Source organism: Daktulosphaira vitifoliae, unplaced genomic scaffold (assembly GCF_025091365.1).
Source record: "Daktulosphaira vitifoliae isolate Bord-2020 unplaced genomic scaffold, ASM2509136v1 Scaffold_4, whole genome shotgun sequence".
Classification (NCBI taxonomy): domain Eukaryota; kingdom Metazoa; phylum Arthropoda; class Insecta; order Hemiptera; family Phylloxeridae; genus Daktulosphaira; species Daktulosphaira vitifoliae.
This window is the reverse complement of record NW_026099575.1, coordinates 26357455-26369785: the sequence shown is the minus strand read 5'-3', so window position 1 is coordinate 26369785 and position 12331 is coordinate 26357455. Positions and strand designations below refer to the sequence as shown.

General features: G+C 34.4%; 1 protein-coding gene across 1 annotated transcript; it reads right to left on the bottom strand.

Annotated features, from left to right (window-relative positions):
* Window positions 1–5962: 5962 nt before the first annotated feature.
* LOC126905015 (uncharacterized) lies at window positions 5963–6805 on the bottom strand. The gene has a single exon (XM_050684414.1). It carries the CDS (start codon window positions 6803–6805, stop codon window positions 5963–5965), a length of 843 nt encoding a protein of 280 aa, XP_050540371.1.
* Window positions 6806–12331: the final 5526 nt, after the last annotated feature.

Below are 12331 nucleotides of genomic sequence, written 5' to 3'. Positions count from 1 at the left end.
AAAGATAATTTTTTTTAATAAAGGTATTTAATATTTGAATATAGTTTAAGGTAAATAATAATAGCAAACAATTTAACATGAATCAAAAATCATACGATATCAGCTGATACTTTTAACCACCTGAATCAACAATAGCTAACTAATTACCTTAGTATTTTTTAGTTTTAATGTAATTAATCAACAACAAATAACACTTTTTTCAATTTCTTTATTCTTACAAAATAAAACACTTATATATAATTGTTTCTTATTTTTATAATGTGATGAAAAAAATCTTTCATTGGTATATTTACAATGGATTCATTAAAACTGAGAACAGAATTTGAGAGTAAAATTTATAATACTATTAAAGTAAGTATTTGAAGAAAAAGTTAAAAAATGTTCTTTCACAATCATTAAACCTTTTCAGTTCTGAGTAAAATAGAGTTTTTTTCATCTTAATTTCTATATCTGGATGACCGTTGTAATGCATTAAAATTAGAATGGAAGAAAGAAAATAAATGAAATAAATTATTGACATTTGTATAATTTTGAATAATAATTATAGGCGAAGTATTTATTGTTGTCACTTCCTGATGTTCCTGATTATACTTCAGACGATTCAATTCAACAAGATTTAAAGCATAATAATGGACCTTATTTGGTTATTATTTCGACATTAGCTTTTAGTATAATGGTAAGTTAATTAAAAAATACTGTTTATTATTATTAATTAGGTTTGGCAATTTTGGTCATTAGTTGTAGATTTATATATTATGATGTATATAATTTACATTAAATTTTATAGGATTATATTTTATCATTTAATTCTACATTCAAAATAATTTTTTTTGCTAAAAATATACTCGTACAAAAATGTATTTGAACTTATTTTAAGCTTAAAATAATTTTACATTTTTTTTTTTAATAAAAATTATATGAGGTTTTAGCATACTAATATTAATGCATGTAGAATTTTATCATTATATATTTTTAATTAATTGAGTTTAAAATTTATTGCAAGATTTTGTAGCTCGAACTTCGGAATAATTTGAACGAAATCTAAGTTAATATTTTTTTAGTATATTAATTAAAAAATTATTATTTAGATTAGTCTTATATTGTATATAATAAAAAATAAACTAATATCCATTTCTAGATCTTTACAGAGAAAGTATTGTATAACACATTGATGGAACTTTGGTTCAGCCCGTTAAATCACATAATATTAAACACATTTACTATCATTTTGATGATAATATTTTGGTATTTTCAAAAAAAATGGGGTAAGCAGAAACATAAAATTTAAAAAAGCCATGGATGTTATTTTCATTATTTCATAATTATAGAACAAATGAGTAAGTTTAAAAAATATTATTATTTCATTCATGAACATTATTTCAGATCATAGAATGAACTTGTTATTTTTGTGCTTGTTGAGCATAGCAGCTATGAGCATTCAATCAACTCAATATTCTGACGAGTCATTTATGTAATATAATTTTTTTTTTGTGATTGGGTTTAGATTTTTTCTTTATAATGTGTAACTCAATAAAATATATTTTATGCAACCAAATTTATTTTAGCATAAACTATCAAATATTTAAAAAACTACCGAGTAGTTTCAAATATTTTTAATAATCGAAAACTTTAAGTATTTGATTATTAAAAATAATGGACAACTATTAAATATTCGATAGTTACCATCATATGCTTCCCATCAATATTATATACATAGTTTTGAATCTTTAATAACTTTTGATTTATATCTTCTTTCTTGCTTTAATCCCAACTACTTGGGGTCAGCCACCCTTATCCTAAACTTCCACTTGACACGTATCACCCACATCATCTACGCTCACATCAGCTGTCCTCATATGGCATTCAATAGCATCCCTCCATCTCTTTTTTGGTCTTCCTCTACCTCTTTTTCTTCCAACATTAATTTCTATAACTGTTCTTAGAGCTTCCGATTCTTCTATCCTCATAACATAACCAAACCATCTAAGTCTATTTTCTCTCATTTTATCTACAATTGACGCTACACCTATACTCCATCTTATATGCTCGTTCCTTATTCTTATCCTTTTCTAGTTACTCCACTCATCCATCTAAGCAATCTCATTCTCTGCTCTACTTTCTTATCAACCGCCCAACACTCTGAACTATACATCTTAGCTGGCCTTATTACAGTCTTGTAGAATTTATCTTTCAGCCTCATTGGAATTTTTTTTATCGCATATGACGCCAGACGCTTCTCTCTACTTCATCCACCCGCACTTAATTCTGTGTCTTATATCCTTGTCAATACCCACCACTCTTTTGCACAACTGACCCTAAATACTTAAAACTCACCACCTCTCCAATCACGTCCTCGCCTATTGTCACTGCCCTCCTCATTTCACCTACCTTGTGTTCTCCTTAGTCAAACTCGTACTCTATATACTCTGTCTTACTTCTACTTATTCTTAAACCCTTTTCTTCAAGAGCTGTAGCGAGGTGTAATATATAGAAGTAATAAACACTTTTACGATTTAATAACAACTATACTATATTACAACGAACTAACAAATAACAAATAACAGCGAGAGACGAACTGTATTACAACGAACTAATAAATAACAGCGAGAAACGAAGCGCGTGTAAGACAGAATGCGTAAGTGATTGACTGATCGACTGACTGACTGGAGCGACGATCTTGCCCTTAAATAGTCAGAGGAATCTTCTAGAGGCGGCGTCGGAACTCTCTAGACATTCGACCGCCACACGCTTATGTAGAGCGACGAATCTTCTAGAGGCGGCGGCGGCCGGACATTCTAGAATATTCGACCGCCACACCACCCCCCTACGGAGTGGAGTTAGCTAGGGTCAAAAATGTCCGGGAATCTGACTCGGCGGCCTGAGCGAGTTGTTCGTACTGGCTGTGTTGATGGATCGGTATTAGGCGGTTGTTTCTGTTTGGTCGTATCCGGGGCAGTTGCTGGTGGAGCATGTGCCTGGCTAACGGTTGTGCTTTCGTTCACCATGAGGTAGGCAGGTTTTACTCTATCAATCGTCACCGTAACTGATTGATTTCGAACTTTTATTGTGAACGTTTTGTCATTTCGGGCAATTACTTCGAAGGGACCTTGATATGGCGGTTGAAGTGCTGCTCGGACACCTCCCTCCCTGAGAAATACGTGTGAACAGTCCTTAAGGTCCGCAAAAACAAATGATCGTGGATTTGAGTGGCGAGATGCAGGTACTGGACGAATTTTATTCATAACACTGCGAAGACGATCTAGTAAGCTAGTAGGGTCGTTCGTACTGCTATTATCTTGCTTGTCTGTGAAGAAATCACCAGGAAGATTAAGAGGCTCACCATAAACAAGTTCCGCAGACGTGGCTTTTAAGTCTTCCTTAAACGCAGAACGTATTCCGAGAAGCACGATAGGCAGTGACTCAGTCCACGAGTCTTTTGCGTGGGCCATGATGGCTGCCTTTAGTTGTCGGTGCATTCGTTCGACGAATCCGTTTGCAGCAGGATGCCAACTGGTAGTGGGGCGAAGCGTAAAACCAAAACGTTTTGCTAAAGTTTTTAAAGTAGCTGAAACAAACTGAGTACCACGGTCAGTCGTAACGTATTGAGGTACTCCGAAGCGTGAAATCCAGCAATTGAGGAAACCCTTAGTGACATCGTCTGCTGTTATACGTTCGAGTGGATACACCTCCGGCCAACGGGTGAAACGATCGATTACCGTCAGACAGTACCTGAAGGACTGTGATGGCGGCAATGGACCGATGATATCGACATGAACATGTTTGAATCGGCGTGAAGGTGTTTCAAAGTTTCCCAGTGGGGCTGAGACGTGTCGGCTTATTTTCGATCGCTGACAGTGGACGCAGGCACGTGCCCAGGAACGGCAATCCTTTTTCATTGCTGGCCACACAAATCGTTCTGAAACTAAGTGAGCTGTTGCGCGTGCACCGGGGTGACTAAGGTTGTGTAACTGATCAAATGCGTGACGCCGGAATCGTTGTGGCAAAAATGGTCGTGGGCGTCCTGTTGACGTGTCGCAATAAATATAGATTGAAGATCCTGGCACTAGTACCTTCTCCAAATGAAGAGATGAATTGTTGTCAGAAAAATGTTTGAGTTCATCATCCGTGTCTTGAGATGCAGCAAGAGCTCGGTAGTCCAGCGGGAGAGACACAACTTCAATGCGTGACATTGTATCCGCGACGATATTTTCATCACCTTTAATGTGTTGAATGTCGGTGGTGAATTCGGATATGAATGTCAACTGGTTGAGTTGCGTAGGAGGTATCTTTTCTCTCCGTTGGGTGAAAGCATATACGAGTGGCTTATGATCGGTGAAAATGGTACATGGTTGTGCTTCGACAATGTGCCTGAAATACTTCACCGATTCATAGATGGCAAGCAACTCACGATAATACGCAGGCCACGCACTTTGTTTCACCGACATTTTCTTTGAAAAAAATGCTATGGGTTGCCAGATGTTATTGACTCGCTGCTGCAGACATGCGCCGATAGATTGGCTAGATGCGTCTGTGAATAGTCCAAGTCGTGCGGCTGGATGAGGATGTGCTAAAAGAGTAGCGGTCGCAAGACTTTCTTTGCATGTGGTGAACGCTTTTTCTAACTCGGGAGTCCATTCTATCGGTTGGGAACCTTTTGTCTTCGGGCCTTTGAGAATACCGTGAAGTGGTGCTTGCAGGTCGGCAGCTTTGGGAATAAACCGGCGATAAAAATTTACCATTCCCAAAAACCGGCGTAATCCTTGCATAGATTTTGGCAATGGATACTGTCGTAGGGCTTCGACGCGTTCCGGTGGCGGGCGGGTGCCTTCAGAAGATACTAGGTAACCTAGAAATTTCACCTCAGCCGAACCTAATACACATTTTTGCGGGTTAACGACAACACCGTAGTCAGAAAGTCTCCCGAAAAGAGTGCGTAAATGCTGTTTGTGGTCCTCTTCCGATTTAGAGAATACCAAAATGTCATCAATATATGCATAACAGAAGTCCAACCCATTGGTAACTTCGTCTATGAAGCGTTGAAAAGTTTGTCCAGCATTTCGCAATCCGAATGTCATAAAAGGAAATTCGTAAAGTCCGAATGGAGTGGTAATGGCTGTTTTGCATATATCGTCCGGATTAACAGGTATTTGATGGTAAGCCTTTACCAGATCGATTGTGGAAAATAGCGTGCAATTAGCCAGGTTGTGCGAGAAATCATGTATGTGTCTGACTGGATAGGAGTCTGGTATAGTTCGGGCGTTCAGCGCGCGGTAATCACCGCAAGGACGCCAGCTGTTCTCCCCTTTCGGTGCTAAATGTAATGGTGAAGACCACGGACTGCTTGAAGGTCTAGCGGTACCTGCCTTGACCATTTCCGCGAATTCCTGTTTGGCGATTTTTAGTCTACCTGGAGCTAAGCGGCGTGGGCGGCAGGCTATTGGCTGACCAGGTGTCGTAAGAATGTGGTGCACTGTTTGATGTTTTATTGTCCTGGGCAATCCGGTGGGACGTGTGATGTCCGGAAATTCTGCGAGAAGTGCAGCCCAAGGGGAAGTGTTGGCAACTGATTTTATGCTGCATTGATTTACAGAGGAAACCTTACCATTCACAGCCAAGCCTGTGACACCATCAATAAGACGTTTGGTACGGCAATCCGGCAGCAAGTGGTAGTATGCCATGAAGTCGGAACCAATGATAGGAGTACTCACGTCGGCGACAATAAAACTCCACGGGAAACTGCGTCGAAGTCCTAAATTCAAATTGAGATGGACCGTCCCGTAAGTTTTTATGGTACTGTTGTTGGCCGCGCTGAGGTCGTAATCGGTGGCATGGCGTCGTTCCCGTAGTAGCCGTTGAGGGTAACAAGATAAGTCGGAACCGGAGTCGACTAAAAATTGGCGTTTTGTTATTTGATCTGTAACAAACAGGCGGCTGCTCGGGTTCGGACAGTCTGTTGCCGCCGCTACTGACTGTCGTTGGAGTTTTCCTGATACTTGCAGGGAGCCTTACATTTGGCAGCCTTTTCTCCATAAGTGCTATGATACCAACACCATCCTTTGCCGTTAGTCAGTTCCACGTTTGAACGGTTACGTGACCTAGAGCGGGAACGTTGCGGGCGTTTAGCACATAATTCGCTTACCTGTTTTGCGAGTGCTTCAATGGCGGCTAAAACATCGAGTTCCTTTTTATTGTTCGTCGTGGCAACAGCATGGACGAATTGCGAGGGGGCTGGCTGCACTTCAACAATTTTGTCAGCCAGCTCGGCTACCTTATCCAGAGGAAGCTCTGATTGTGCGGTTAAAATAGCTTGTGCATGTGATGGTAGACGGCGGAGCCAAAGTTGACGTAAAATATTGTCTTGTAATGTAGTAGTGCCGGCAAGGGAACGGAGATGTCGTAAGAACTGTGATGGCTTACGGTCACCTAGTTCTTCTTCATTGATGAGTTGCCGCACACGTTGTTCTTCTGAGATAGACAACCGTTCAACGAGTTTTGCGCGTAGATGTTTGTAGCGTTCAGTAGGCGGTGGGTTAGTAATAATATCCTCTACTTCGGCGGCGTAACGCGTATCAAGCTGAGCCACAACATAATTAAATTTTGTTTCCTCACTTGTTATTCCCGAGATTGCAAACTGCGAGTCAACCTGTGAGAACCATAAGCTCGGTCTTTCGGACCAGAAGGGTGGCAACTTGACGGCAACGCGATTCACTGAAGCTGTTGGATATTGCTGTGCCTGTAGTGCTGCAAGGCGAGCGTTTTCTTGGCGTAACTCCTCCAATTGATTGCGTAGTTCTTCGGCGTTCATACTTGTTATCGTCGAGGTCACCAATGTAGCGAGGTGTAATATATAGAAGTAATAAACACTTTTACGATTTAATAACAACTATACTATATTACAACGAACTAACAAATAACAAATAACAGCGAGAAACGAAGCGCGTGTAAGACAGAATGCGTAAGTGATTGACTGATCGACTGACTGACTGGAGCGACGATCTTGCCCTTAAATAGTCAGAGGAATCTTCTAGAGGCGGCGTCGGAACTCTCTAGACAATCGACCGCCACACGCTTATGTAGAGCGACGAATCTTCTAGAGGCGGCGGCGGCCGGACATTCTAGAATATTCGACCGCCACAAGCTTATCTTCACACCTCTCTAGCCTTTGATTAATTTCCTTCCTATTTTCTCCTATTAACACTATATCGTCAGCATAACTGGTATAACTTTATAATATTTTACTTGCTTTACGCTCTCTCTCTCTTCCACGTAAAATAATCGTTTTGTGATCTATTCCTCCCACTCTTATAAGTTATATAATGTTCTTTCCACTTTCTAAAATAAATATTAACTACAGCAAAATCATACGATACTGCGAAATCCAGGATTCTTTCTACAGCCTCATTCTTCCCACTAAAACCATTCCCTCCATGTACTCTTTCATATCCTCTCCTCTCATTTCTTTCATGCCCATTCATATCTCCACCTATCACCGCATCCTCATTGCCATTTCTCATTGTACTCCTTGCATCACCTCATCAATCTCTCTCCAAAACACTCCATTGTCTATTTCATTACATCCCATTTTTGGTGCATAGGCATTTATTACATTCAGCACTTTTTCTTCGAATATCAATTTTACGACCATAATTCTGTCACTTTTCCTAGCTACTTCTACTACTTTATTTTTTATCTCCTCGTCCATTTTTATCCCTACTTCATTCTTTGTACTAGACTTATCTGAGTATATTATTTTATAACCCTCACCTATTCCTTCGATTTCTCTCCTTTACATTTAGTTTCCTGTATACAACAAATGTTAACTTTTCTGTTAAAGATAATGTTCCAACATTCCAAGTACCTATTCTTATTTTGTATCTATTTTTCTCCCTTATATACGAGTCCAGCCTAGAGTTTAGTGGTGATGTCCCTACACCGTTGACACTACAAGCGTTGGGTAGACCTGTACACATGACTGGTGAATCAGCTACCGCACAAGTTGTCCGGCTGGTAACAAACACTTTATTCTTTAGGCCTTCTTCGTTTTTAACTACTTTATTCCCTTTCACCTGTTGCCCCCGCGTACATCCGATATGGGACAATTTACCTAAGTTTCTTTCAGGAGACCTCATATTATTTGACAAAAAATTTTACGCCGGCTGTCGACCTGACGCAACCTCATTAGTCGCCTCTTACGACTGACAGAGTGGCCGTGGAAATATTCTTATCCCCTATCCACAAGGATAGGGTTGGGTTAACTAATAACTATGGACTATGTTAAAAATATATTTTTAATAAAGAAAAAATAAAAATAGTTCATTTGTTACTTCTTTTAATTTTCAAAAAAAGCCTTTTTTTAATTCTATTTATTACAAAAAAATTTGATTCGTCAATGTCAAATTTAGAATAAAAACTTTTTGAGTTCCTAATATTTTAGCACATAGAGAATGTTTATATAATTATGTAATGCGATTATGAATCAAAAGTTATTAAAAATGTTAAAACCTGATTGGACATTGATGCTTACAGAGTGATTTATTAACAGTTTACCTCCCTTTCCTTTTTTTTGTTAAATAGTGATTTTTTCATAAAATTGCACAAATTAAAATTTAATTTATTTTTATAAATCATTTTAAATATCAAATTTATAAAAAGAAAAATTATTAATAAGGATAGAGTTTAGGAAAAATTTTTGATAGTTAAATAGTATAAATAAATAATAATCGTATTATTATTATTATTATTTCACCATTGGATCAAATATGGTCTAAATTAAATTTTAAAAGGTCATAATCAATTTTGTATTACTAATTTTTAAAATATTAGCATTTGACTATTTAATAAAGAACTTCTTACTATTCGTTTTTCGTGTTTAGCAATACTTTTTTTTTATCAAACAACCAGATGAGAATTCTTCTACGTTGCGCACTACTCTTGCATGTAACTAGAACTTATATTAACTTTAAAACTAATAATATAATACTGATTATCGACATGTCAAAATATTATTTCCACAATTCACCATTTAATAGTATAAAAAATAATAGGCACGCATTTAACTTTCGAACGTTACTTGTAAAATCTACCCTCTACATTTTTCTTACAATACTTTTGATATTTACAATTATTCATAAAAATTAATTACATTTCAACCAAACAAAATTTTATGAAAAAATTATTATTTGGTAAAAAGAATGGGCGGTAGTATACTTAATAAATCACACTCTATATTCACATATACAAAAATTTTAAAATGAAAATATTTTATCAATACTATTCTAAATCTATAAATAAATTGTATAACTATCGAATATTTTCACTTGTTATCAGATTGACGTTTTTGTCTGTGATACTCATCTCATTTGTTACAACTATGATCAAACCGTTTGCTGTTACGTTGTCCTTTAAATACTTTACATTCAAAGGATCTATTTTTGCATCAGGTATAGAGTTAAAAATCCCAGCACAGTAGGGTCGCGGCATTTTGGGACGTGGTATAGTTGGGTCAAGTATAATATTATCTGATAGTGATTAAAATCACTATCATAAAATTTCCTTTTAATCTATATTTCTGTGTTTATTATATGTTAATAATTGATTTTAACTAATTAGTAATAATATCAAAATTTAGTAGTGATAGAAAAATCTAATTGCAGATTTGAAATCAGTGCGAAAAATTTATCAAGAAAAGTGTATTTTTGACTAATGAAAATTCCTTCTTTACAATTTATTCATAATTAACAATAAATTATTTTCTGAAATGTTTTGTACCAAGCACTTCCATTTTTATACAAGTTTACCATAACATAACAACTAGTTAATATTTTTTTATAATTTTAATAACAGATTATTAAATATCAATTTCATATTATATTTAATTGCTCTAATATATAATAAAAATTGATCACTTGTGAATAATATTACTTAAAATTAAAACTATATTAAAAATATTATTAATTTAAAACTAACAAACCCAGCAGAGTAGGGGTCTTGGCACAGTGGGGACGTGGCATAGTTGGGTCAAGTATAATATTATCTAACAGTGATTAAAATCACTATCATAAAACGTTTCGATGCAAATCAGTAGATAGTGTTTAATTTAAAAAATTTGGTGGATTATTTTAAACATTTTACATTTTACATTTTACATGATCTTATATTTCCTTATTTATATCCTGATTACAAGTTTTATGATTTATAAGTGTAATATATGAATAATTATATAAAGGGTAATGGTCCGATATAAAAAATAAATAAGACGCATAAAAGAAGAATATAAATAGTACTTATCTTACAAAAATTCTATTGATCCATACTTTTTTAAAAAAGATATAGTAATATAAAGTTAAAAATTTATCATATAAAATAGAGAATTTTAACATAAAAATAGAATACGATGGGCATTTTCACCATGAAGACAAAATAAAGTCCGAAATTTTTACATAAGTATATTACATAAGCTTTAATTTAAGGTATATATAAATGTGTCTATATTTCTGGAATTCTTTCAAAAGTTAAATTGAAGAAGTTATTTTTTTGTGAAAAAGTTGTCATTTTGAATTCCCCCTGTGGGCAGGTAAAGGATCAGATTTATAAAAAAAATATACCAAATGATAGGTAAAGACATCAGCATTTATAAAAAAAAATTTCTATTTATTTGATTATTTTTGAAAAAGTTATGGCAGTTTTAAGTAAAAAAAATAGAAACAATTTAAAAAATTAGCGATTTTTAAATTTGTAATTTTTTTGGAGATTTGGAAAATGTTTTCAATTTTTGAGGATATTGACTTCGATTAGATAAAATTTGTGATCTTTTGCCGTATCGGTGAAAGAAATCGATTCGGTGAGAGGTGAGAAAAAATGGTAACAGACACAAAAAAAAAAAAACCCAGCACAGGGGGGTCGTGGCACAGTGGTGACGTCGCATAGTTGGATCAAGTATAATGATATCTGACAGTGATTAAAATCACTATCAAAAAAAAACGCTTCGATGCAAATCTTTAGATAGTGTTTAATTTTAAAAAATTGGTGGATTATTCCAAAAGCTTCATAAACTGCTAGTTCCTTATTAATATCCTGATTAAGACAAAGTATGTCGAATAAAAAAGAGATTATTAGAAAATAGTATTTCCCATAAAAAAATTATATTGATCAATACACTTTTCAATAAGTTATAGCATTATAATGTTAAAAATGTAAAAAATAAAATTGAGAATTTTCACACAATAATAGCATTTGGTAGCCATTTTCACCTTGAAGATAAAATAAAGTCCGAAATTTTTTTTTTCCATGATAAAGTATATTACATTAGCTTTAATTTAAGATATATATAAAAGTGTCAGACTTTCCGGAACACTTTCAAAATTTAAGTTGAAAAAGTCAATTTTTTGTGAAAAAGTTGTCATTTTGAATCCCCCCCTGTAGGCAGGTAAAAAGTCAGATTTATAAAAAAAATATACCAAATGATAGGTAAAGACATCATGCATCTACAAAAAAAAGAATTATATTGATCCATACATCTTTCGAGAAGTTATAGCATTATAAAGTTAAAAATATAAAAAAGAATTTTTTTACAAAAATCGTATTTTTTTTATTAAGTTTAATGTCTGTTTTCACCATGAAGATAAAATAAAGTCCGAAATTTTTTTTTACCATTATAAAGTATATTACATTAGCTTTAATTTAAGATATATATAAAAGTGTCAGACCTTCCGGAACACTTTCAAAAGTTACGTTGAAAAAGTTCTACTTTCTATATGCATTTTTATGTTTTGAATCCCCCCTGTATTTAGGGAAATGGTCCGATTTAAAAAAACAGTATGTCGAATGAAAGATCTATATAAATACTACTTCTCATAAAAAAATTGTAATGATTCATACATTTTTCAAAAAGTTATAGCATAATAAAGTTAAAAATGGAAAATACAAAATCGAAAATTTTCACACAAAAATAGCATTCGGTAGCCATTTTCACCATGAAGATAAGATAAAGTCCGAAATTTTTTTTTTTCATGATAAAGCATATTACATTAGCTTTAATTTAAGATATATATAAAAGTGTCAGACCTTCCGGAACATTTTCAAAATTTAAGTTAAAAAAATTAATTTTTTGTGAAAAAGTTGTCATTTTAAATCCCCCCTTGTGGGCAGGTTAAGGGTTAAATTTATGAAAAAAAAATACCAAATGAAAGGTAATGATATTATGCATCTATATAAAAAATAATTATATTGATATGTTTATTTAAAAAAGTTACGGCAGGTTTTAGTAAAAAAAATTTAAAAATTTCGAAAATTAGTCATTTTTAAATTTGTAATTTTTTTGGAGGTTTCCCCC